This window comes from Trypanosoma melophagium (genome assembly GCF_022059095.1).
Source record: "Trypanosoma melophagium isolate St. Kilda chromosome Unknown ctg5segment0, whole genome shotgun sequence".
Taxonomy (NCBI): Eukaryota; Euglenozoa; class Kinetoplastea; order Trypanosomatida; family Trypanosomatidae; genus Trypanosoma; species Trypanosoma melophagium.
In genome coordinates, this window is record NW_027125187.1 from 669068 (window position 1) to 695581 (window position 26514).

Below are 26514 nucleotides of genomic sequence, written 5' to 3' on the forward strand. Positions count from 1 at the left end.
CTCTGATATTTCCACAAAAATATATATATCGAACTCAAACTCAATCTCTTTCTATGTTATCGTCAAGAAAATGAACCAACCAACCAACAAAAAAAAAGAAACGACACCTTCTCTCGTGAGAAAGGCATTTTAATCTTCATAAATGCGTTTACTTGTGTATTGATTTCGATGCTACTGATGTTGCTCTTACGGCTGGCCGTGGCAGAATATCCACACGTCTTCGAGAAACATTCGCCTCAGGTGTTGCTGTTGCTGTTGTTGTCGAAGATGTTTGTCCTCCGGCAGCGGCGGCGGTGGGTCCTAAAAATCTTGCCTTTGCAAGTGCGGGTTGTGCAAACTGTGTGGGAATGCGAAAGCGCATGCCGGCAGAAAGAAAGCGATTAAAGTCTAATCTCGCCCACAGTGCCCGCTCCGTTGCCCGCGTGGCGGATCCCGAGAGATGACCGGTGAAAACAGCCACAACGTCTTGATGCACGCGTGTCTCTAATGCCGTTAATGCGGCGGAGACTTCTGCAGGGATTTGCGCTCCATTCACGGCCCACGATGTGAGACGATATCGCGTACACAACACGTAGAGTGCCAAGGAACACTGAAAGAGTGATTCACAGGCGGATAATAATGGACCAGAGCCTTCGGTTATAAAAGATCCCTCGGCGACATGCCAAACATAGCGATCAAGGCATCTTTTTGCATCCTGTACACTTTTACACTTTTCTAATGCCTTTTCAACCTCTGCTGTCTGCAATACGATGACATCTACTTGGAGATGATAACCCAATGTGGTGTGAAGGAATAATAGTAAATGCATCAGTGCGAAGGCACGTCTTAGTTCTGGAGAGGGTTGCGTATTTGTAACAAATGCCCCTGAAAAAACCTGTCTAAAGACATGAAGAGCATGTAGTGAAAATCGTCTAGCAATGTGAAAAGAAAATATTCTTTGATAGTACTCTAAAGCTTTTTCTGATACAACCAAGTGAAGTCCACGTGGAAGAACGTAGTGTAGACCCATTCCTCGCATACAACCCAATATAGTTCGCGCAATCTCTTCAATAGATCGCATATTTCCACTACCAGCAACAATAGCACTACTACTACCACTACTACTACTACTCATATCTAGTGGTAATACTACAAATGTAGCAAAATGTTCATAAATAGGTGAATCCGCTAAACCAGAAACTCCCAATGCATGTACAAAAGCATCCGCCACAATACGTGTTATTACCGCCTCTGTTAACATTGGTCTTGAGACGACAGCGTTATCAACGAGACCTGGAAAAGCCGCTTCCACAAAAGTATGCCAAAGATCTCCACGATGGCATAAAAACATAGCACGCATTGCGGCAAGGTGTTCATGCAATGCCGCATGTTCGCCTACTTTTAACCACAAACTTTTTGACCAAAGTGCTCGTGCTGCCTCTACTCGTGTTTCTAGTTCATCCACTGATAGCATACCATCGTTACAAAGAGATGGATTGTAAATAGCCTTAAAAACGGCATTTGCTGCTTCATCTTGTGTACCCATTGCGAGTTGCTCAAGATAATCATTTCCATGATTTTCCACATCACTAAGAAGAACACGACGTTCCTTTCCTACAGATAGAATTAATAAACCAAGGTCTAATGATAAACCATGGGGTAGTAAATCACTGTGTAAAGTATGTTCCTCTTTTCCTGATTTTGATTTCATAGTTATAAAGAAATCTTTACGTCCATGTAAGACAACACCATGAGCAACATAATGTCCTATAGTATAAAGTAATCCCATCCATACAGCTTCTCCAAGAATAACTCTAAATTCTCGCGGTATCTCTCGATTAGAGACAAAGGTACGAATAGTAGATAACAAAATATCAGTATCATTTTGTTGTTTAACCATATCTAACAATAAGGTAAATGCAAGAAAATATGTAGGCCGCAGTTCAGCTACAGCAGAAGGTGTCTTTGCATTCTTAACAGCTTCTTCATAGTGCTGAAGTATCAATGTAACAGCTGCCCCAATTGCTGAAGGGTATAATCCTTCCGTACGACCTACAGCAATATCAGTTGATACCTTTCGCAAGGTATGACACATTGCCCCAAGAGGAAGAACGTCTTCTATTAAAGCCCGTTCAGACGGATGAAGCTGTGAGAAAAAAGAAGAACTCTGTTTCCCAGCAATTCCACCATGTTGAATACCACCATTATCACTAGTTGTGAGAGGCAATGAGGTAGAAGAAAACCCAAGAAGACTACACTGTAATTCTTCCATTACTCCCACTACTAATACACTTTTGCTACTCCTGATGATACTTCTATTATCTGTAATCTATTTTTTTTTTATTATCTGTTTTCTTTTCTTTTTCTCTTCTTTTCTCACCTTTTCCTTCTAGGATGAATATTCCTCCAGAGCTGTTAAAATGCGCGCCCACGCTAAAATGAAAGCAAAAAGAAAAAGAAAACAAATATTCATACCAAAGACAATGGTAATAATAACCACTTTTTTATTTTTGTTTTCATTACCAATAAGAACAATTGTAATGAAAAGTTCAAAAGCAGAATAAGAATTAAAAAAAACAGATAGATAGATAGACGTAGCTATCAAACATAATATTGCATTATATAGACACGCATACAAACATATATATATAGATGCGCATTTCCTCCTTTTCTTTTTCCGTTAATTCCCATAAAGAGTACACTCTGTTAGAAAACAGCAAAAATAACAACAACAATAATTACAATAATAAGGTGGTTTCCGTTCCTCCATCTCATTTTTTGCTCAGTTCTTTATTCTTCTTTCTTTTTCCTTTTTCTTTTTTTTGTTTGTGTCACCATACCTTTTTGATTTGTATTTCTTTTTTATCCCTTTTTTTTTTTTGCGTGTGTGTGCTGGATTTTTTCCCTTTGATTCTCAAAAAAAAAAATCCTTTCCACCTAATAATCTCCCTTTATTTTTCTTTTGTCGTTTCTTTCCTACTTCTTCTTCCAATCCCACTCTCTCTCTCTGTTAATCAATCCGAGTCATCGAGTCCCTCAACGGTTACTTCCGCAGGACACTCCACATTAAATGCGAAGCGAAACACGCGAGTAAACGCCCCGGTGGGAAGTTGCAATTTCCACTCCACAACACCGACATTATCCATACTGCAGGCAATACCATCCTCTGTTACACCGTTATTAAGCATAACTTTGCTTGGATTCATCAACTCTACTTTAATGTCATTATCAGAAGGTGTAGGACACTGGTCTTTCACTACCAATGTCGCAGCTGCGGGTAGTGAACCCCTCACAGTGAATTCATAAACAACCTGCAGTAGTGAATAAGGGTGACGCAGCATCGTACGAACCGTAGACTTTTTCCTTCTCACCTCCTTTCGTGTTACAATTATGCTGTCATCTGTTCCAAGAGAAGCAGTAAATTCTGCACCTGCAGGCACCAACTCCATTTTTGAGTTGGTCACAAATGTATTATCCACAAAGATATTGGATTTTCCAGGAAGAAACACATACGGGCTGGTATTTTTAGCCTTGGCAAGAAAGTACGTCCATGGACTACGCTTCGGCACCACATGATACATAAGCTCTGCAGGAAATGTGTGGGTGGAAATAGTAACCTTCACCGGTTTATTATCACTCTTCACAGTAGCCAATCCCGCAATATGATACGTGCTCGCCGTAGAGGACGGTGTGGAGGATGAAACAGCTGCCATTTCAATTGGAGCGGCACATGGCGGGGCCATATCAGCATCGTCATCCATCATCGCCCCATTCATCGGTTCACGTAGTGGCCCTGGTGCTGCCATAAGACCCATACGAGCTGAACGCAATACCGGCTTCAACTTCTTTGGTCGCGGTGGCTCTAGTGTGATATTCCACAAACTGGGCTTTGGTGGACCTGAGCTGCGGTGCGGTGTGGCCGTACTGAGCCGCATGGCAACGCGGTTCCAATTCATGGTGGTGTATTGCCGCACATTGGCGTGATAAGAAACGGAGATATTGGTATCGTTATTATTATTATTATTATTATTATTATTATTATTATTATTATTATTATTATTATTATTATTACTATTAGTGCCCACACGAATGTCAAATGTTGGTTCCCACGCCGCCCCGAGTGCCACGAACTGCACATAAAGTCGCAACTCGACGGGCTGCGGCACAACAACTGTCACTGCCACATTTGTATGCCTTTTGCCGTGAATTCCATTTCTCTTAAATTCATCGAGTGCAGATTGTTTTATATAGAGTTCCTGCTTCAGTCGGGCCGATTCCCTTTGAAGCAAGAATCGTGATTCGCCAGTATCTCGTTTGCGGCGGGCGATAAACCGCACAAGGGGCTGCCAGGCACTCGGAGATGAGAGAAACTGTGCAATATGCGGAATCACAGTGTTATTATTATTATTATTATTATTATTATTATTATTATTATTATTATTATTATTATTATTATTATTATTATTGGGAGATGAATTACGTTCACCCATATTCTCAAGTTTCTCCTCCAGTTCTTTAATAGAGGCTTCAATGGAATCATTAATGGTTTCTCTGTCCGCCACATCATTGAGACGTTCTTGAAGTTCCTCACATATCTTTTCAAGTTTTCGTACATCTTCCCGTACATCATCTCTCGTAACAGACGTCTCAAAGCGAACATCATTCATTACAACAGGTATATCTGCTGCATTTTCAGTGTGTACTTGCAGTGTATTCTGCAGTACATCATCCCATCCTTTTTCCCCCTTCATAACAAGAACATGTGATCCAGCAGAAAGTGAAGCTGTGGCAGTATATGTTAATTGAGCACGATCCTTAAATACAGTCACTTCCTTTAAAGTGGGAAATAAAGTAACTTGTCGTGGTTGACCTTGTTCTTCTTCCACGTGTTGTGGTGGTGGTTGTAGTTGAGTTTCGGCCATAATTTTGTTTTTACTTTTTTTTTCTTTTTGAATTTTCTCAAATAATTGAGTTGGCAGATGAATATGACTTTAGAAACAACTAAGGGTAAAGACAAAAAAGAAAAAAAGAAAGAAGAAAGAAGAAGAAAATAAATAAAAACAAGAAGAAAAAATGTGTGATTTTGTAGTTAATCGATCCAGATTTCTTTTCTTTTTTTTTCTTTTTTGAATTGTTTTTTTTTTTTATCGTCATTTTCATCCCTCTTCATCTCTTCATCTTTCTCACACTATTCCTACTTTCTTTCAGGTAAAATAAGTGTAGAAAAAGAAAAAGAAATAACAGCAACAACAACAAGAACAACAATCCTGTACACCCTAGACAATGTGTACAAAAAACCGAAAAAAAAAATGTCTCATCATTTCAAACGTATACTTCTTTCCTTTCTTTTCTTTTCTTTTCTTCTTCCCTCTCACATCTCCCCAAACTGTTCCTGGTGGAATCTCTCCCGTTTACTTTGTCCATCCTTTAAAATACGTCCATCAAAGAGTTTCGTCGCTACTTTAAATGCCAAACAACCAGCCGGATCCCCAATTTCTCTAAACATCAGCGTTACATCATGATCCATCATATATGTATATGTTAAGTTCTCCATCGTCTTTAGGGTAAGATGGGCCGCGGCCTCCCAATCAAGACGGTGAATAAGACAACGCATAAGGAGTAAATACATCTCAGAATCACGCAAATACCATTGATCTGTTCCCACCAGTGATGGATTCATTATAACACGCCAAACTTCTTGAAATATATCATCTGTGATTCTTTCATCTTCCATAGGACTTACCTGAAGCATTACTTGCGGGTATGGATTATACACCTCCGGATCCCACAAATGACGTGGTACGGCTTCTGCTGAACAGCAAACATGTGGAATAGATGTACGCATTCGCAGTGATGCCATTGTAGGGGGACACTTCCATTTAAATAATGTAGCCGTATCATTCATATCTCGTTTTATCATGGCAGGACTTCGTAATTCTGGCATTTTATTATCATTGTAGAATAAATGTTTCATAGAATCACGTGCTTGTTTGGCGGAACCAAATAACGCAAGTGAGGCATCACGTGCATCTAAATAACGACCCCACTTACGACGTTCTTCTAATCCAGTGGCTGTCATTTTACAATTCTTCTTTGGATGACGAACACAGAGTTCTACAAAGCGACGAAACATTAACTTTGTGGGAAGTCGTGTATGATGATAAGAAAGATCCACACTTTCTCGTACTTGACGCAGAGCTTCTTTTGCCTCGTCATTACTTAGCACAAATACAATAGCATAACTTTCGGCAGCGGCTATATCATTTTCAGAGACATCCGAGTTTGCACATTGGGCTAGTTTAGCAAAATCCAGACGTGCAGATTGTACAGTTCGCATACTAACACGGTTAAGTAAACTTCCAACATCCATCAAATAGTGATGCCGCACACATTCATCCTGTCCCGCAAGTCCTGAACGTCCTTTATCGATTTCCACACTTTCTTCTCTTCGTCGTACTTCACGGGCCACATAACGTATCGTTTCTACAGCTGCCGTATCATTTCTTAACGTGCTATACAAGAGTGCCAGTGTATGATAACAGTCTAAGAGATCCCCGTGTAGTTTCCCTGCAATTCCCACACGAGTCATATCTTCCACAATACATTCTATCATTGCTGGTAGTCCTGCTGTTTGTGTATTAATAACACCTGTGTTAATAGGCAATTGCAGATCTATTCCTCCCTGCAGTAATGAGGCTCGCATGGCCGCCACGAGTAAACTTAACACACTCGACGATGGTGATAACTCCCCACGACTCTCAAGTCGCTGAAAAAATGCCTCAGGACTAATCATACCACGAGGAAATTCACTAAAAACGCCTAATGTATTTCGTATTCGTGGGAATTCATCCGGTTGTGATAGTAAGGCAGAGAATACATGTATATAGTCCCAGTCACAAAGAGAAACCCCAAAGGATCGTATCCAAAAAGCCACTAAAAGTGATGCCGTAGGTGGATAACCATTAGTGTTCGTAACATGATGTAAAAGAGAAGTTAATAATGGACATTCTTCTCCAGATAAAAGAGTACCATAAGTTGTTTGTGTAATAGCAATAACACGTAAAATTCGCGAAAGTGCGTCTACAGATCCAAGGCAGTGAAGAGCATCAATAACTCTGGCGTAGGTTTCCATATCTGCTTCTTGTCTTTCTGTAATAACATTAATAAGTTGTTCAATATTATCTTTATCCCGTGTATAGTTAAACACACGAAAGAGTGAATGATAATGCATAGGTGCTAGTGGTTCTTCCAATGTTTCACGAATATACTGCACAATAAAACTAAGATCTTCACCATTGTGGTTCTGTGTGCATATCCTGACAAGTTCATTTGCCTCCTGTAGTGTTAGAGGAACCGTACTATCACCATCACCGCTAATATTAGCAATACTATTACTATTACTCGTCCTAATGTTTTTTCTAATGTTGCTATTCTCACCAGGTGTACGTAGTTCTTCAATGCGTCCACGTGCGATTCGATGCCGTTCTTCTCTGTGAAACCCCTGCCACCAGTCGGGATTCACACGTTGATTGAGAATAAAAGATCCCAATGTACATCGTGAAATGCGTAACATTTTAGTCCCAGTACTAAAGAAAAAAAAAGAACAAAACAAGTATTAGTATTAGTTATTTATTATTTTTTTATTCGTTGTTGCTAGAGTAATGGAGAATCATACAACAGCTAGTCACCACCGTTTGACACTCGTCTTTCTTTCTGAAAGAAAGGCCTCACCGCAAACCAGAAAACTATACAAAACAAAAAAAAATCAAGCAAATAAGAGCTAGAGGCAGTATCCGCCTACAGAAATCAATCAAGAAGAAAAAAAATAAGAAAGAAGAAAGGAAAAGAAAATACAAAGACATATAGAAGAAAAAAATAAAAATAAATAAATATATATATATATATCCAGTACATAAGAAGAGAAAAAGGGAAGAAAAAAAAACGAAGGAAAAAAAGGGGGAGTAAAAAAGAAATGGAAAGGCACAAAGGAAAAACTGCAACCAATTCACCAACAGTTACGAAAGAAGAAAACACCCGCGTGAGAAAGAGAGGTGTATCTGAGAACACACACACAGATATATATATATCGTTGTATTCATCAATTTTCTCTTCTCTCCCTTTTCTTCTTTTTTTCCTTCTTCTTTCTCACTCAATCACTCAGAAATAAAAAATAAGAAAAAAAAACAGTGGTGGAGAGAAGAGAAACAGCAACACAAGTAGCAATCACAAACACACACACACACACGAAAAAAAAATCAAATAGAGAAGCCTATTATTATTATTATTATTATTTGTTGTCGTTGGTGTTGTTTAAGAAAACACACACACACATGGGGAAAGGAAGCCTGTTCCCTTCACTTCTCTTATTGTTTCTTCTTCTTTCTTTTTCTTTTTCTTCTTTCTTCTCTCTTTTTTTTTCTTTTCTCTAACAAGTAAAAAACGTCCCCCTCACGTGAGACCAAAGTCCTCTGTCTCCTCAATAGCCTCTGTTATCTTCTTCCACGCCGTCTCCATATCTTTATAGGGCGGCAACTTCACTGTTGAGAAACACGTGGAGGCCGACGGCAGCCGCTGCTCCGGGGCGTCCCACACGACGTGTATTTTAAACGGCGGGTTGAGAAACTGAAATCCGAGCAGCGGCGGGCGGTTCATCGACGTGCAGAACTTCAGCAATTTCTTCCGCTGCTCGCCGGTCATCGCCGCCACGACCCGCCAGAACAATTGGACGGGTGTAGTCTCGGCGTCCCTGGCGTCGTGGTACTGCGTGTGTCGCTGCCAGTCCGCGACGCTGATGGCGCTCTCCGCATCCCCGCCGAAGAGTTTCATGATTTCTTTGCTGTCGAACAGCCGCAGCCAACTCTGATCGACAATACGCTCCAGTCCATTTTGAAAGGCCTTTGTTTGTCGGGCAGACTCGCGGTTTAGTTTAAAGTCGGCCATGAGATGAATGTAGTTGAGGCAATTACGTCGGGTTACGGGAATATCACGTCCACCATGTAAGAGTTCCACCTCACGGGTCTCACCCAAGATATCAACATTGTATGTAAAATTTAATGATAGACTCTCCATTTCCTCATCACTTAAAGAAAGAAGTGAAACAAGATTACGGTACATTTGTTTATCAAAGCTCTTGAGATTATTTATAGAGTTACTGCGACCTAGTATGGAATTACGAAAGTGTAATGCAAATGGAACATCTTGCAGAACGCCGTCACGTAAGGCACGACCCATCATAGATCCAAGAAACTCAATACGTCGTAAATGTCTCGGATCTCCTGTCACTTCATAACTGAATGGATTAGGATACACATATCCATCATCTGTGAGTTTAAATAAACCGTACTCCGCCGCAAAGCCTTCATTGCATAGACTTACAAGAAACTCACGGTAAACACCCTCACCATAACCTTCCTCCACCATATCATTCGTATCTCTAAATCGAACATTAAACATCTCAGGGCTGTTTGGATTATCACCAAAACGATCAAATGCATCAACGAAGACTTGTCCACGACGTACGAGAAAAGGCCGAAAAGAAGTCGTAAATAGACGGCCTTCATGACTAAGCAAAAAAGAAGTAAATACAGAAGCCCGTACATCAAATGGAACTGTAAAAGGAGCATTTTGTAAAAGTCGTATACATCGTTCTTGTCGAGACCACATACTACTTCCACTCCATTGCGGAAGACGAATAAAAGGACAGTTCCCTTCTCCGAGTTGTTTTACCGTTTTAGTATTATTATTATTATTATTATTATTATTATTATTATTAGTATTAGTATTATTGTTATTATTGTTATTATTTTTCTCGTTCATATCATCTTGGCACTCATAATTATGATCATTGTAGCTACATATTATAATCCCTTCCTCTGTATCTAATGCATTAGCGGATGATGCTCCATGTGTTCTCTCTGACAAAACAAATGACATCCATACCTCTCGGGTAATGCTATCAAAAGCTTTGAGAATCAAAGGATCTGTTATAGTAATCCACACAGATGGATAACCGACAAAAGATTGTGCTTCATTTATTACGTGTAGCTTTGATAAGAGAGAAAGGGCTGACTCTGCAACTGCCTCACTATTTCCAAGAGAAAGTACACCGTGAAAGTGTGAACGATGTACAATTCCTTTTAATGCTAATACAAGTATAATGGCATCATTATGATCCATCACAGTTCGTCTATCAAGTCCTTCCAAAAAGTCTGTGGCATCCACAAAATAGCTTAGCATACCAAAAAGTAAAGTAGATATAGCAGGATATGGATCCCAAAAAAGACTTCGAACGGAATTTGTGTAAGATGCCATTTTAAGAAGTTCTGCTGGTGTTTCTTCAGGAGGAGGAAGATGTACTGGTACACCTGTCATTGCTTCATGTATAAGTGCCTCCTTCTTCATCTCTGTTAATCCACCAAAGGTACTTTTATGACAATATTGATACGTCCGCCAGAGAGATTGGAGAAGACCTGGGGAATGTACCAGTTTGGATATAATCGTCGTTGCCTCAATTCGCTGCTCCGCTGAGGAATACGTAAAAGCGTAAAGTGGCCATGCAAAAATACTGCATATAACATCAAGGTTTACGAACATCTCCTTTTGAGACTCAAAAAGTTTTTCTTCTGAGTAGTTTTCTTTTTCTTCTGTTTCTTCCTCTTTTTCTTTTTTACTTGAATTTAATAACGTAACATTAGTTGTTGGTACTTCTTCAGTTCCTCTTCCTTCTCTTCCTCCAGTTGTTCTTGATAATGATGATATTAACGCTACACTCTCCTCCAGCAAACGTATTCCATATTCCGTACTAAACAAGTACGTTGTCATATGCTCATATCTTCCTTGATGTGTTGACTCAACGTTTTGTAAATGACGAAGATCCTGCAATGCTGTTCGCAATAGTTCTCCTTCTCTACTTGCCATAAGTGTTAACTGCGAAAGACATCTCGTCCACTTCTTCCGTACTTCCATTCCTAGTGAAGTTATTGATGATGATGTCTGCGCATTAAGAAAAAAAGGAATAAGTCGAACCAACTTTGCAAGAGGAGCGAGTGGTTGAATGTATAGAACTGTTGATAACTTCTCTGATGCCACATTGACAATGGCCTCCACTAATGCCTGATTCGCCTCTCCATACAATACACTACTATTACTACTACTGCTGCTATTGTTATTCAGTACTTCACTGGATGATCCCAGTAAAACATCTAATGCATATGCCGTTGGTAATGTATATGGTTTATCATGTATAGAAGAACGAATGGCGTTTAGCAAAATATCTCGGCCCTTTACACTTGTCATGGCACTTCTTACTTCATCTGCAGAAAGTATTCCAAAGAGATTCTGCACAAGTGGTAGAATTCGTTCAGTTCCTGTTGTACCGTGTTCAAGAAAGAAAGAAAGAATCTGTACCAAAATATTACCTCTACCATTCACTAAAGCAGAAACTTCAAACAGTGCACTAAGCAGTGTTAAATGATAATTCTGCCGTTCTAATATATCATTCTTCTCTGCATCTAAAGAGGTTTTAACATACTCATTCAATACCAATACAAGTAACAAGTTAAGAGAGCAACGAGATCGTAATAACTCATCACGTACAGTACCTGCATGAATACTACTAAGAAGACGTTGTAAAATTATTTGTGCCTGGTTTCGTTGACAAATAGTACTCTTTTTCTTCTTCTTACCGTGGTTCCCACGATGTAAGAATGTGTAATCCCAACAAAGTTGTTCCAAAGTTCGAGTTTCTGCCTCTTGCGGTCTTTCCTCAATTCTTTTAAATAACGCCTCGGCGAGATCAGCCAATATCATGCGGCTTATCCACAAACGTACATTGCGCTGAATACATAATATGGCCTGTTGCAGCTGTCGATCTTTTTCTCTTCGTTCTCGTTTTTTTCGTGCTTCTAAGAGAATTGCCTCTCTTGAAGGTTGATGATCACGTGATAGCGAGAGATGCGAGGAACGACTCTTGCCGTTGAAAAAGAACGCACCACTCATTTCTAATAAAATATTTTCTTTCTTTGGATTTGTTTTAAATAACGGAATGAAGGGGTGTTTATGTACTGTATTCCCAACATTTCGAAAAAAAAAATGGGAAAAAAAGAGAAATAAAGATAAACAATTGAGATAATGTTATACAACAAAGAATATATATATATATATATATATACTACAGAGAAGGTGAGTAAAGATGTCATTAATGGATATTGAAATTTCTTTTTTTTTTATTTTCTTTACTTCCCCCTCCTTTTTTTCTTTTTTTTTTTTGTGTCTGTCCGTGTATATTTTCTCTTTTCGTTTCCAAGTGTTTCTGTTTTGCATTTTTTTTTTTACTGCAATAATGAAGGGGAAGGAAAGAAAAGGCATTTAGCACTATTTTCAATCATATGATCCATTACTTTCCTCTCTCTTAAATTTCTGTTTTACATCTTCGGTTCCAAGACCATTAAATTTCCAATCTTCACTCACCAAACACTCTCCGCATAATATAGTATATTGTCATCCTCTCATTTCTTTTGACAGGCTCTCATCCTCTCATCATCACCGTTGGCGAACTGCCCGCATTTCTATATCATCTATCCACTCTGAAAAATAACGTGGCCCACGTCGGGAACCATATAACTTATCAAATAAATGTTCCGCTTCCTTCAAACTTGCGGTATTTCCAGTAACAAATGACTTTTCCAGAAAATCAATACGCTCTAAAAGCATACGTCTTTCATCAGGATGAAGTTCTCTTTTAGTTCGATCACGACTTTTGGAATGAGAAAGTCTATTATGTTGGTATTCACTATCCATTAGAGAAACATCCCAGAGTCCACTACTCCGACGATTATAATGAGTCCCACTATCACTAAAATCATAAATTGGTTCCTTGGAAACGAACTCTGTTAATCGAATGCTGTATCCACCGGAATCATGAACAGGTTCTTTGCGTAATTGCAAACTCTGAAGAGGGGAACTAACTGCTCTCGGACATCGCATAGAATGTCGTGTTAAAATATCTGCCCATGAGTAGCACCGCTCTAGAAGTGATGGTACACACCGTTCTTGTGGTTGTGGTCGTTCTGAAGAATGATGATTGTGATTATTACGATTGTGATGATTGGTATTGTTATTGTGATGATTATGATTATGATGATGATCCTCTTGGTATCGACCATTTTGAGGGAATTCCCCACGACTGGAATTACCATCTGAACCCGGGAGGGATTGTCTACATCTTCGGCGTGAACGCACGGGAGTTGCATGATTAGATTCTGCTCGACCCGCCCCCAACTCCTCTAGCGATCCCTTACTCCGCCGCCCAGCAGAGGAGGGCCCGGCGGATGAAAACCCCATCGCTGAAGAAGGATGAGAACGAAGACCCGCCGTCCCCCGCACCTCCGTTGACTTGCGTGGATGAAGTAGTCTTGTGGTTTTGGGGGTTCTTCTTCGAGTTGTTGTTGTTGTTGTTAATATTGCAGGTGAGGCAGTAGTAATATTAGTAGTAGTAGTAGCAGTAGTAGTATTAGTTCCCATGAAAGAAAGCACACGGTTAAGTCTTTCAGAGGATGTAGAGGTGGCAAAAGAAAGGATCTTTGCAATGCGAGACTGTAATGCACATACGGCATTTTTTATTTCTAATAATGATTCATGTGAATTTTGTACATATCTCTTCCATCGCATGGTTGTCTCCGGTGCTCGTGCGGAATTACTTAATACATGTAATGTATCGTTAAGTTCATTCAGGTACACCGACAATTTATTGAGTGCACGTTCTAAAAAACTTTCGTCCCCAACAGGAAGTCGCCACATACGAATATCCAATCCTGAAACCCGCTTTGCCCACACTGGCATAGTATAATTATAAAAATCCAATATTGTTGCAACAGACTTTTTCACACTATCATGTGTTTCATCTTTTTGATACATTAAACCAGCAAGCTCATTTTGAACCTGTCTATTATGGTAATTGTTATTACGATTGTTGAGACTTGTTTTATTGCTAGTGGTGTTGTGTGAGGAGCGGGGGGTTTCTAACGAAGATGGACAAGAACGGGGATTTGTTATTGTCGATGTTGTCTTTGACTGGCGAGTGTAAACACCGCCGCTCTGCGTACGGGGCGATGATTGGGCAGAACGCAGTGGTGTTCCTCCACCTTTTCTGCTGCTTCTTGTCGTACGCATTATCGTACTAACAAGAAGATAAAAATGAATAAATAAATGAAAAAAGAAAAACTACAGTATATACGAAAGAAAAAGAAAAGAAAAAACTTATAAATGTAGAGTCTGGAAATATAGACTAGTACTCTTTAGAAGCTATATTATGAATAAATATATATAATATTTAGTCGTCCTGTTCTTAACTTTTTTTATATTTAAGTTCTCCCAGTTAAATTCGCCACCCGGTGTTTTTAGACCCGTTGATTTCTGAACGAGCCAAAACACAAAGAATTTTTTTTTGTATAGGAGAAACCTTCCTTTTCAGTAAAATACAGAAAAGAATGCAGATAGAGAAAGAAAAGGAAAAGAAAAGAAAAATATATATAAAGATTCAGAAAAGAAAAATGTAGAAGACTAAAACAAGCGGTATTGTAAACACATGAAAACAGATTCGTAGAGAAATATAGAAATAACGTTAATTCATTCTCGTTTTCTCTTCTTTTTTATTTGTCGTTGTTTCTCTTTCTCACTCTCTCTTTTTTTTTGTTTTCTCAGGAAAAGAAAAATACAAACAGATGCAAACAAGTTAAGTTTGTGCCTTCTTTATCACACGCCTGGTAAGGCATCAAATATGTTTCATTGAAATCAAGGACACAACTTCTTTTTTTTTCTTCTTCTTCCTCTTCTTTTCCCTTTCCCATTTCCCATTTCCTTTTTCGACCCGCATGCTTTCTTCCATCTCCCAAATAAATAAAAAACCCCACGGGAGTGGTCATACACACACACGCATATATATATATATATATATATATATATATAAGGCACAAGAACAGAGAAGGATACAGAGAGGAATAGAAAAACAAAAAAGAAAACCCCACAAAATCAAATCACGTAAAAGAAACAAGCAAACCAAAAGAAATGATCAACAAGGAAAAAAAAAGATCACAACGACAAGGACATGGACAACAACTAAAACAACAACAGTAGAGCGATGTCCCCCATTTCCCATTCCTATCCCTTTCTTCTTTCTCCTTATGGTGTAATAGTTGGCTTCTCGGGGTATGTGCATCCACTGTGTTGAATCACCACCTGCGCCGCATAGTGGCCCACCTCGCAGCACCGCTTAACATCCCTGCCGAGGGCGAAGGCCGCAAGAAAGCCGCCCACGAACGCATCACCGGCACCATTGAGATCCACAATAGACTCTGCTGCCATTGGCGAAACGGGAACTTCCAGAAATTTCTCACTTGTCGCCGCATTGCCACTGCTGTGTGTTGTACTGCCGGTGCAGACAGTGGAGTTGGCGCCGTGTGTAAATACGACGAGGCGGCCCCGCTTGCCGGTGTACGGGAGTTCCTGCACCGCCCGCTCCGCGATGGCAGTCACGCTGTGGAGATCCCACCCCTTCACCCTTGAGAGGGTGTGGGCCTCCATCTCGTTGCCGAAGATAACGTCCACGTACGGCAGTACTTGATCGAGTTGGGCCCCAAAGAACTCAATAATGAAAGGGGCGGAGAGATTCATCATAAAGATACCGCCAGCCTCACGTGTCTTTTTGGCAGCACGGAGGACGTAATTCACATCAAGGGTTAACGTGAAACCGGTAAAGTAGGTTAAATTGGACTCCTCCAGGTGCTTCTGTACAGTGGCGGAGGAAACGTGATCGGCTGAGAGACAATTGGCCGCAGCGAGGTTAGCCACAAGTGTACGTTCTTTCCCTGTAATACAAACAGCACAGCTTCCTGTTGGTTCCTTTGTGGTGTATTCAAGCGCCATAGTAACACCGTCTTTTTCCGCAGATTCCCTGAGAATCTTTCCATAGCGATCATCAGCAGCACATCCAACATAGGTGACGAATGTACCTTTGGGGGCTTGTAAGATCCACTGCGCCACACGAGCAGTATTCAGTCCAGAGCCACCAGGTACATACTTCACATCTGGCATTTTTTCAAGATCATCAAAGATGTTTTTCTGATGTTCTCCCAATAAAGAGGCGGTACCACGCTCCAACTTGTACATCTTCATAAACTCAGCCGAGACACAGGCAGAAACGTCAAGGAGAGGGTTGCATTGTACAAAGAGTTTATCATGAGTGGACATAATGGCTTATTGTTTCAGACGTAATATATGTGTACTTATGTAATAAATAAATATAATTTTCTCTTTTCTGTTTATTTTTAGTTACTTCTTTTTTTTCTTTTTCCTCTTGTTTTTGCGTTATTAGATTGAATGCTACAACAAAGAAAAAGAAGAATCACAAGAAATATTACCAAAAAATAGAAACATCCGTACGAAAAAAAAAAGCATGAAGTAAACAAAAGGAAGTAAAAAAACAAAGAGAGAACAATATACAAATTATTATTATTATTATTATTATTTATTCAATAGTACTAGCCAGACTATGGTGAAAAAGGATGGCATAGTAAAATACAGAAGTATATGCACTTAAATAGCAGATTGTTCCTCCCATTGATATTTAAGAAATATCCTCACATATGTAAACCTTTTTCTTTTTGTTATTACTATTTTTTTTTTTGGTCGTTGGTTTTTCATAAAGATATAAGAATTTCAACTGCTACGTGAGAGGATACTACAAAAACATCCCTAAAGAGTAAAAAAAAAACCAAAAAAAAAGAACCTACTCGCCACGATTCACACGCGCAGCAAACTCGTCTACAGTGCGTCTGAGACCTTCAGAGAGAGATACGACAGGTTCCCAGTTGAGTATGCGTTTAGCTTTTGTGATATCTGGTCGGCGTTGCTTTGGGTCATCTGAGACAGGTGGAAGAAAAACAATCTTTGATTTTGTGTCGGGCACAAGTTCCTGTGCTTTCTTTGCCATATCCAGTACACTGTACTCCTCCGGGTTACCAAGATTAATGGGACCAATCTCTGTTGGGTGTCGAATAAAGCGGAAAAATCCCTCCACCAGATCATCACAATATTGAAAGGACCGAGTATATTCACCTGTACCATATACAGTAATATCTCGGTTTTTAAGGGCCTGAACCAGAAAATTACTGATAATGCGACCATCGTCAAAGCACATACGAGGACCATAGGTATTAAAAATCCGGGCGACCCGGACTTTCACACCGTGTTTGCGGTGAAAGTCAAAACACAGGGACTCTGCACAACGTTTTCCTTCATCATAGCAACTCCGTATCCCGGTGCAGTTCACTTTACCCCAGTATTCCTCGGTCTGTGGGTGCTGTTCTGGATCACCATACACTTCAGAGGTGGATCCAATAAGCACAGGGCAGTCATCCCTCTGGGCGAGCAACAGTGAGTGATATGTGCCATTCACACAAGTAAGGGTGGTTCCGATGGAGTCTGCCTGGTAGTGGAGAGGGGATGCTGGACTGGCAAGATGGAATATATAACTGTACTTGTGGCGTAGGACTTCTTCCGGAAATGGATAGCGCACATCATGTTGAACAAAATGAAAGTTTTCTTTCCCCAAGTGATGGGCGATATTCTCCTTCCGGCCGGTGTAGAGATTGTCCACGACGACCACGCAGTATCCCTCATTCATGGCACGATCTACAACGTGACTGCCAACAAAGCCAGAGCCACCAGTAACAAGTACTGTACACCCGGCCTTGGATTCACCCGAAGTAAGAGTCATCGAAAAGGAAGGAAGATACACTTAAAATATGCTCAAGAGAAAGGGCGGTTCTACACAAAAATAAGGAGAGAGAGAGATAGATAGAAAGAAAGAAAGAATATATTTAAGCAGAAATAGTTATTCTTTTACTGAGATCGAAAGATGGAAAAAAAAAAGAGAGAAGTCTGATATTAGAGAAAAGTGTTGCGCCATATGCGTTCACTCCCTCTCTATATATCTCTCCATCTCCCTTTCTTTCCACGTGTAGGAGTGGTTGTTGTTGTTGTTGTTGTTGTTGTTTTCCCGTGACAATCAGCAGAAGAGTTTAAAAAGAAAATATAATTATGGAGGTGTCTCTCATTTCTTTTTTCTTTTCATCATTTTTCCCCCCACCTCTAAGAATGGAAAAAGGTGGGAATAGCAAAAAAATAAAGAAAACGAAAAAAAAAACGAGAAGTAATGAGAAGCATATCAATAGTATACTTATATACTCACCCAGTAATGAAGAGAGTTTTCAATAACATGAGCCGTAAATATCACTTTGTTTCATCACTGAGCCAATCATCTATCCCTTTTGAGATTACTTCCTCATTTGTTTTTTTTTTCATTTCTTTTTTTTTTCTTTTCGTTTCCCAACTTTTTTATTTCTTATTTTTTCTTGCGAATTTTGTCTACAGTTAAATCCATTGCTTTGACTCTTCTCTTTCTTTATTCTTTTCTTTCAATTTTTCTACCCTCTTCTTTTCACCTTTGTTTGCTGATCTCTTTTTCTTTCCCCCTTAAGATTTATGCGATTGTCAGAGAAATATGGCCTCAGTTACTCCCCTTATTTCCTTTCTCAGACTTTCTTTGTTTCCTTGTAGATTTGGGAATATTTTCTTTCTTTTCATTTATTTATTCATTCGTTTCACTCATTCTCGTCCAGCGCAAATATTTGTGCGGACAGAGTGGAGAAAGGAGAAAAAAAGTACATTAATAATAAGAAGAAAAAGCAATAAAACAAAGTAGGAGTTGTATTTAAATTCCTCCCTCTTCCTCTTCTTTTTCTTCTTCTTTGCTTTATTCATGCCAATAAGAGAAAGAGAAGGAGAGACTTATCCACGCATTCTATCTTTGCTTATTTGTATTACTGTCTTTCTTTTTTTTTTGCTTTTTTTTCTCTCTTGTTTTCTTTTAGATGTCATTGCGCCTCTATTCTAACCCTCTGACTACCTTCCTTCCTCTTATTTATTCATTGTGTCAGTCCTTTATCTCCTCTCCCTCTCTATCTCTTTGATTATGATATTATTATTATTATTATTATTATTATTATTATTATTATTATTATTATTATTATTATTATTATTATTATTATTGCTATTACCACTCTCTTTTCCTTCTTCTTCTTTTACTGAGAAACATAGAAGTAACCACTGAAACAACAACAATAACAATAACCATAATTATAACAAGAGAGAGATAATGAGAAAGTGTGTTAGTGAGAGGAAGAAGCGCACACTACTATCACTATCAATGCCTCTGTTCATGCATGTGAGCTAACAAGTGGGGTGGCACTTAATAGTAGTGAGAGCATTTAAAATATCATGCGGTTGGAAATACCACCTATTGTAGAGTCATGAAAATAGAACAAATGGAAAGTAACAAAAAAAAAACGTCGAGGAGCTAACAACAGAGGCGGGGGTGGGTGAAAAATAATAATAATAGTAATAATAATAGTAATAATAACAATAAAGAAATATAACAAATATATCAAATATATCAAAAAAAAACAAATACGAACAATAAAAGAAAAAAAAAGGCCATAAGAAAAGGAAAGGAAATATCATGTGTGAAATGCCCAATAACAACAGTAGATCACCGATACGATTTGTTTCTTCACTTCTGCGCCACTAAGCTGCAGAAGTACAAGGCACACGTTCTCTTCCTCCCATCTCAAAAATGCTTATTGGCATTCCCGATATCATTACTTCTTAATACTCTCCAAGACAATGTTACAGTATTCTTTACTTTTACGTTTTCTCTTTCTTCTTTTTAGTTTCTTACTCTCTAATATATATTTACACTCCCGCGTAAACATACATGCATATGAACGTACGTACCGAGGCTCACTCTATAACCTCAAATATATTATTACCATTATTATTATTGTTCCCCTTTTTATTCCTGGTTTTCTTGGTACGATAACATTAATATTGCTCTGGGTCTCAATATATATATATATATATATATATATATATATATAATTTTTTCACATCATTTTCATATTTTTTTTCTTTTTTTTACTTTTTCCTGTACGCGTATTTTGCGTCTCACTTAATATTTTCCGCGTGTGAATATATAATATATATTACGAGGGAAATCATAATTTTAGTTTCTCTCATATTTGCTTTATTTTTTCTTTTCCTTTCTTTTCACATACCCTCACAGCTCACCATTAATACTATCATCATTACTAGTACCCTTCTTCCTTTCCTTTTCACTTCTTCTTCTTTCCCTCTTTACTGTGGCTGTGAGGTAACTGGCTCTTTGCAATTTCCCCCCTCCGGTTCCCCCTTCGCCTTCTCCGTCTTCTTCTTATCGCCAGTCTTCTCCACCGGCACGTACGGCTCGAGGGCGACGAGGCAGACAATCCCCACGCACTGCACGCAGAAACTCGTCACGAGCAGCGCGAAGCCCGGGGCGTATTTCGTGTGTGCCTTCGTGTACGTGTCGCTGCCGCAGAACGCCGTGTGGTAGACGGAGGCCACAACTGTCCACGGCACGAAGTTAGACGCCAGCGCGACGAGGGAGGCCGCGAAGGTCCACCACTTGCCGTTCCAGCCACCGATGCAGTACCAACACATAATGCCATTCACCACCATGAAGAACATGGCAGCGATGCTGAGGGCCTCCGCAAATTCAAAGCGGACGCGGCGGGAGTAACACGTGTCCCATGCAACGCGGTAGTCATAGTCCGGGCTGCTGCATTTACGTGTGCCCCACAGTGTGTAGCATATCGTTGGGTCGGCTCTATTCTTCAGCACACCAAGTGGGGTGCCAATCACAATAAAGATGAAGGAGAGCATGCAGGCAACGAGAAAGGCGGTTGCGCCAACGTGGCCGGAGTAATTTCGGACAAAGAAATTACTTCCCTTCGCCATCGTTTGAATTTATTGGTAAACCCGTACGGTGTGTGTTAATAGTAGTAATGCAATAGAAATAGGGAACACCGGGGAGTCTGAGAAAAGACTAGTAGCCGTAATAACAATTACACTAATAATAGTTGTTGTTGTTGTATTGGTGGCTAATCTGACGCTTACGCTTGATCCTGTAAAAAGATATAATAATAATAATAATAATAATAATAATAATAATAATAATAATAATAATAATAATAGTTTGTTAGGAGAGTAAGAAAGAAAATAGAGAAAGGAGAGAAAATAAAAGAAACATGCCACTGATCTATTTGGGGAATCCCCACAAGTTAGGTCGTTTAGGAAAGGCCATAAAAACAGGAAACAAAGATAAATAAACACAACAGTAATAGTACCAACAACCACAAAAACAACACCAAAAACAGCGGCAACAACAGCAAGGAAAAATGGGTAATGAAAGTAAAAAACGAAAGAAAAAACACAAACAAAAGAAAAAAGAATGTGTTAATGGAAATAGTAATATTACAATTTTCATCATCTTTGTGAACCGGTATCTGCTATTGGCGGGACAGTCCCACTCATAGAAAGATCCGCTAGTGCAGCATCAAACGCAGTAGAGGACGCAGAAGCATGATGCGGGAGTATTGCCTTACGTAATTCCCTAATCACTGTTGACCCCTTTGTATTATTCCTGTCATCCCTTTCTTTCTCCTCATTATCACGATTATTACCATTATTAGACTTATTATTACTATTACTATTATAGTTAGCGTTGCTATCGTCTTTGCTGATGTTGCTATTGATACTATTTCCTCCTCCTCCTCCTCCTCCTCCTCCTCCTCCTCCTGCGGTGAGTCGCACAACAGTGGCGATGGAGTCCTCCCAATTGCCTTCATTCTCTGGAAGACCAGCAGCGGTAAAGCGCCGCAATAACCTTGGCCATCCGCGGAATGCCAATAGATCTTTATACCGCAGTGGTTCACGTACACCGTGAATAACACCAGGAAGTGTGCGTACACGCAACACCACATCACACGCTTCATTTACGCAGAATGAAACCCAACCAATACCGCAAACGTACACATCCGCCTTGGGTCGACGGCGGTGTCGGGGATAGCACTCGAAGAGATAACTCTTTGACTCAGTGAGTCGCAAGTCGCCCAACTGCTCAAGTGAACCAGGTGGATCAAGAGTTTTTCCAAGTTGCTCTTCCCAGAACTCATCTGAACGCTCTGTACTAATGATTGCACTACGAACTTTCTGAGAGGTGTAAACCATGAAAAGCATCCCACGTGATGTCCCCCTCACAACATCAATAGCAGCAAGACCACTAAGAAGAAGTGTGTTCCCAGGCACAAGAATATAACACTGTGGATTTCTATACTTCCTTATAAGCGTACGACGCATCTGCAAAAGTGTTAAAGGAGAATGTTTATGCCAATGAGGGAGAAGTCCAGGAGTATCGAACAAATATGCTGAATCCCCTGGTGCTCCTTTTGTTAATGATACACGAACAGCATTAGCTTCTACAGTTGTTCCTGGAAGGGATGAAACTGTTAGTAGTTTTGAAGCTTTCTTATCATGACGTGATGGAATATCAATCATTTCTGCTTGATTTACATTAGGTGGGGTGTACCAACGCCAATAAACTGACTCAGTCCCATCTTTAGCTGTCTTGGTATAATAAACTTTTCGACTTTCAGGGTGTGGTGGAACAGGAACGTATAGTTTATGGGCAATAGCATTGATAACAGAAGATTTACCAACATTTGCTACACCTACAAAGTATGTTGGAACGGGTTTTGTCGGACGTCGTAAATTTAAATTTGATGTTTCTTCTACAGCAGCAATAAGGGACTCTACATTCCATCCACGCTTCGCAGAGATTGGAATAACATGACGAATTTGACGTCGTGGTAAACCAAACTGAACTGCAATGTCCATTACCCATCGCCGTACGTATCGTTCTGTTACAAGGCGTGCAGCAATGGCTCTATCTTTTCCTTTATAGTTGAAAGAGCGATTACGCACACAATCCATCTTGTTTACCGCAATGATAACATCATTGTTCATTGAGATAAGACCTGGTAGGTCATACACCATAGTTCCAGGGAAATCAGTAATATCCACAACAAGTACTACCACACATTTTTTCTCACGCAAGGCACGTAACTTTTCTGTAAAATCAGGGGCTGACCATAAACGCCTACGTCCTTCTACACCTAAATTTTCTAATGCATGACAGCGATGACAAACAAAGGGTTTATTTTCATCTTTATAGAAAGCATCAAATTCTTCTTGTGTCATAAAATCTAACCATTCCTCTCCAACACGACGACCATTTTTTTGCCAATGAGATTGTAATTCTGACATACGATCAGCGTATTCAGCTCGTGCTTTCAATTTTTCTTGTCTATCCATTATATAACGTTCAACATCCCCTTTACGAACATAACCAAATGAATTCTCATCCTTATCTTGAAGAAGCGCTCCACAACCTTTGCAACAATCTCGATTAACAACGGGAATATGAAAAGAAGAAGGCATATTCATCACAATAGAACTCTTATTGGCAAGTACACCTTCCATCGCACCACCAGGATCTTGATCTAGTACGTGCATTCCTTCCCAATCCAAGAACTTTCGCTCAAATCGCTCACCTGCTAGTTCCAATTGGTGTTCAATTGCAAATTTATCCTTTTCGTAGCTATCCAAAAGTACACCATATTTCATCTTTTCTGATAAATTATTGTATTTTTGCCTAAGAAGCTTTGGTTCCTTATGTTCACCTTGTTCTTCTTCTTCTAGATTAGTTCCACTTGTTGTTGGTTTTCTCGTTGTTGCCTCTGTAGTAGAATTTTCTCTTTTAGAAAGTGGTGCAGTTTCTGAATCAATCTCCACAATATCCTCTGTCCAACCCATTATTTTATGAAACAAACGATTAATGTGACGAGGCAATAAAATAGATTCTGCAGCTTCACGTCGACTACGGCAAAACTGTTGTAAATGTAATGGAACAGGGCCCTCTTCATATGTTTTCACATTCTCAACATTTAATTCCAATCCTTTCCCAAAAGGTAAAGCCGCAAGTGAAGGGGATGCAGACACAGACATCAGACCCGATGAGGACTCCCTTTCCATAAGTGAACTCCCATTACTACGAGGCACATCATCCCCACTGTTTCCCTCTGTTAACTTTAATGTATTAGAGGCGCTGAGGGCGGCAGTAGAGGCAAAATAACTCTCCCGCACATCACGAATCCCAAGTGGTGGTCGTTCTGCGAGATTTCCACTTACGTGCTCCTCTGCGGCGGGTGAAACTTCAATCCGCCCAGCAGAGGTGGTGCGGTGTCCACGCCAAGGCTTTGAGGCTCGTGGAGAACGCAACTTCTTTACAAAATCTTTACGGCTGTACCCCAACGGCGGGGCACGCTTCTTGACAAGAAAGCGACTACAACGCAACATTAACAACCACTAGTAGTAGTGGTGTGGGGAAGAAGAAAAGGAAGGAGGGGAAGTGTCTTCCCGTGTGAATTTACCTGAGTGAGAGGTCTGTATTTCCCTCCCTGAAATTATTAATAGTAAGAGAAAAGGGAAAAAAGAAAAAGAAAGGAAAGCAGACAGTACAGGGGAGGGTCAGCGTAAAGGAGATGAACCAATATTATAAAACGCATATCAAAGTGAAACAGATTAAACATTACTATATTCTTCTTTGTTTTTTTTTTTTTGTTTTCTTCATTTTTTTTAAGTGAAATGTTAATTCTTCCTCTCTTTTCCTTTTTTTTTTTTTTTGTTTTACACTTTTACGTGGTTCAACCCAGAACTAGTAATCTAACATCACCAATGGTAGTCCATTCATCTTACAACACGAGATCACACAGACACAGACACACACACATACAGACAGACATAAAAGCACAAAAAAGAAAAGAAGGTGAGATAGAGAGAGCGAAAGATACACCACTATCACTCCTTCTTTCACATCTGTTATAGTCCTAACGTTGTTGTTGTTGTTGCTGTTGTTGCTGTTGCTGTTGTTGCCGTCTTGCATTCATTTCCGCCATATAGACTTCTGCAGCTTCGCGAAGTTGAGCCTCATCCTTCTGTAACTGTTCCGCGATGCGTTGCTTCTCGCTGGAGAGTCGCTTTTCCTCCGCCTCACACTTCTCAGACTGTTCTGTCTGCTTCGCTATAAGCGTATTCACCGGGGTGCGCAGAAAAACACGGCCGATGCTTTCAAACACACAGTGATCTGGCTTCAGTTTTGTCAGTTCGCGTGTGGAGATGTCAAGCCGCCGTTTTGTTCCCATAAGTACCATTTGGCGGTTTGCCATAACTCGCACTGTTTCCCGCAGCATGTCCACACGCTGTTGCGCCTCCACGAGTGCCTTTTCGCGCTCCATACGTTCTGCCTCTACCAAAGCGGACATCGTTAATCAAATATTTTCTTTTTTTTCTTGTTGGTGTTAGTGTTTCCTTTTTTATTTCTTTTTTTTTTTTGTTTTTTTTCTTGTTAATTAAATTATGCGGTTTCTTTTCCTTCTATGTCTTTGTTTCTTGTTGTCGTTCTCTCTTCTTTACCGTGATCTACGCAAGACAGACAGAGAGAGAAAGAGAGACACAGAGAGAGAGAAATAACGGTGGGACCAACAGAAGAATGGGAAGAAAGAGGGAGATAGTGTAGATAGAAAGAGAGAAAATGGAAAAGAGACGAAAAGAGAAAAAAAGGATTTACATAGTCTAATAAAAGGCCTCATTCAAAAGGTAGGAAATCTGTTTTTAAAAGAGATAAAAAACTCATGTATCACGTAAAAGTATAAAAGCGAATCCCATCACTCATTTTTTCTTTTTCTTTTTTTTCTAGGGATATTACTTTCAATGCTTTATCTCTTTTCTTTTTTTATATCCATCCAAAAGACCATAGACCGTACAATAATAACTGTTTTGCAAAAGAGCAGAAAAGCGAACATATGCTGTTATTGCATACAATGAGCTTAAACAGGTGAAATGGAATATATATATATACCCCAGGTAGTCTAGATGCATAACAAAGGGCACATCACGTCTAAAAAGGAAAAAGGTGGCCCTAATCAGGGGATTTGAAAACAAGGAGAGGGCGAAATAAAACACAAAAAAAACAGACAAATATCTTCGTTCCGCCGTCACCAGCGTCATTACTCCTATCATAACTACTTCTACTTATCATTACTAGTAAGAATAAGTAGTAACAATACTTCCGTTAAAAAAGAATAAAGACAACACGCATTCACGTGTCGAACTCTCACGAAATTTAAATTTTAACTTATCAATACAATAAATTTCCATGACGTTGAGAAACATACACTCTCTGACCATTCTTCCCCGTTTCTATACATCTCTCTTTTTCTTTCTCTCTCAGTCTGTATGTGAGTGTATCTTAATATGTGACCATTTCAGTATTTCCCTCAATGGCCTTCTGTGACTTGCTCTCAAGCATGAAAATGGCAAAAGCAGTCTAAATAGTGGTGGTACTGGTAGTAGTAGTAGTAGTAGTAGTAGTAGTAGTAGTAACAGTATTGGTAATAATAATAATAATAATAATAATAATAATAACAGTGGAACGAAAAAGGTAATACAAAAATAACGTAGAAGGAAAAGAAAACAAGAGAA

General features: G+C 39.6%; 10 protein-coding genes across 10 annotated transcripts; all 10 read right to left on the minus strand.

Moving 5' to 3' along the window:
* Positions 1 to 148: 148 nt before the first annotated feature.
* On the minus strand, positions 149 to 2251 carry LSM04_005111 (Gamma tubulin complex component; the record flags this gene model as incomplete). The annotated part of the gene is made up of 1 exon (XM_067329710.1): positions 149 to 2251. The coding sequence occupies one exon, from the start codon at positions 2249 to 2251 to the stop codon at positions 149 to 151; it is 2103 nt and encodes a 700-aa protein (XP_067187395.1).
* Positions 2252 to 2993: 742 nt separating this feature from the next.
* Positions 2994 to 4901, minus strand: LSM04_005116 (protein of unknown function DUF4140; the record flags this gene model as incomplete). Its single annotated transcript, XM_067329711.1, has 1 exon — positions 2994 to 4901. One exon carries the CDS (start codon positions 4899 to 4901, stop codon positions 2994 to 2996), a length of 1908 nt encoding a protein of 635 aa, XP_067187397.1.
* Positions 4902 to 5350: 449 nt separating this feature from the next.
* Positions 5351 to 7552, minus strand: LSM04_005580 (uncharacterized protein; the record flags this gene model as incomplete). Its single annotated transcript, XM_067329712.1, has 1 exon — positions 5351 to 7552. The coding sequence occupies one exon, from the start codon at positions 7550 to 7552 to the stop codon at positions 5351 to 5353; it is 2202 nt and encodes a 733-aa protein (XP_067187420.1).
* An 875-nt stretch (positions 7553 to 8427) lies between these two features.
* On the minus strand, positions 8428 to 11976 carry LSM04_002184 (HECT domain; the record flags this gene model as incomplete). The annotated part of the gene is made up of 1 exon (XM_067329713.1): positions 8428 to 11976. The coding sequence occupies one exon, from the start codon at positions 11974 to 11976 to the stop codon at positions 8428 to 8430; it is 3549 nt and encodes a 1182-aa protein (XP_067187250.1).
* A 543-nt stretch (positions 11977 to 12519) lies between these two features.
* LSM04_007532 (uncharacterized protein) lies at positions 12520 to 14148 on the minus strand (the record flags this gene model as incomplete). The annotated part of the gene is made up of 1 exon (XM_067329714.1): positions 12520 to 14148. The coding sequence occupies one exon, from the start codon at positions 14146 to 14148 to the stop codon at positions 12520 to 12522; it is 1629 nt and encodes a 542-aa protein (XP_067187512.1).
* A 1008-nt stretch (positions 14149 to 15156) lies between these two features.
* LSM04_009685 (Carbohydrate kinase PfkB) lies at positions 15157 to 16224 on the minus strand (the record flags this gene model as incomplete). The annotated part of the gene is made up of 1 exon (XM_067329715.1): positions 15157 to 16224. The coding sequence occupies one exon, from the start codon at positions 16222 to 16224 to the stop codon at positions 15157 to 15159; it is 1068 nt and encodes a 355-aa protein (XP_067187609.1).
* A 538-nt stretch (positions 16225 to 16762) lies between these two features.
* LSM04_002992 (NAD(P)-binding domain) lies at positions 16763 to 17752 on the minus strand (the record flags this gene model as incomplete). Its single annotated transcript, XM_067329716.1, has 1 exon — positions 16763 to 17752. The coding sequence occupies one exon, from the start codon at positions 17750 to 17752 to the stop codon at positions 16763 to 16765; it is 990 nt and encodes a 329-aa protein (XP_067187286.1).
* A 2477-nt stretch (positions 17753 to 20229) lies between these two features.
* Positions 20230 to 20871, minus strand: LSM04_002080 (Amastin surface glycoprotein; the record flags this gene model as incomplete). Its single annotated transcript, XM_067329717.1, has 1 exon — positions 20230 to 20871. The coding sequence occupies one exon, from the start codon at positions 20869 to 20871 to the stop codon at positions 20230 to 20232; it is 642 nt and encodes a 213-aa protein (XP_067187242.1).
* Positions 20872 to 21399: 528 nt separating this feature from the next.
* Positions 21400 to 24330, minus strand: LSM04_002082 (GTP binding domain; the record flags this gene model as incomplete). The annotated part of the gene is made up of 1 exon (XM_067329719.1): positions 21400 to 24330. One exon carries the CDS (start codon positions 24328 to 24330, stop codon positions 21400 to 21402), a length of 2931 nt encoding a protein of 976 aa, XP_067187243.1.
* Positions 24331 to 24860: 530 nt separating this feature from the next.
* Positions 24861 to 25295, minus strand: LSM04_006225 (Prefoldin beta-like; the record flags this gene model as incomplete). Its single annotated transcript, XM_067329720.1, has 1 exon — positions 24861 to 25295. The coding sequence occupies one exon, from the start codon at positions 25293 to 25295 to the stop codon at positions 24861 to 24863; it is 435 nt and encodes a 144-aa protein (XP_067187447.1).
* Positions 25296 to 26514: the final 1219 nt, after the last annotated feature.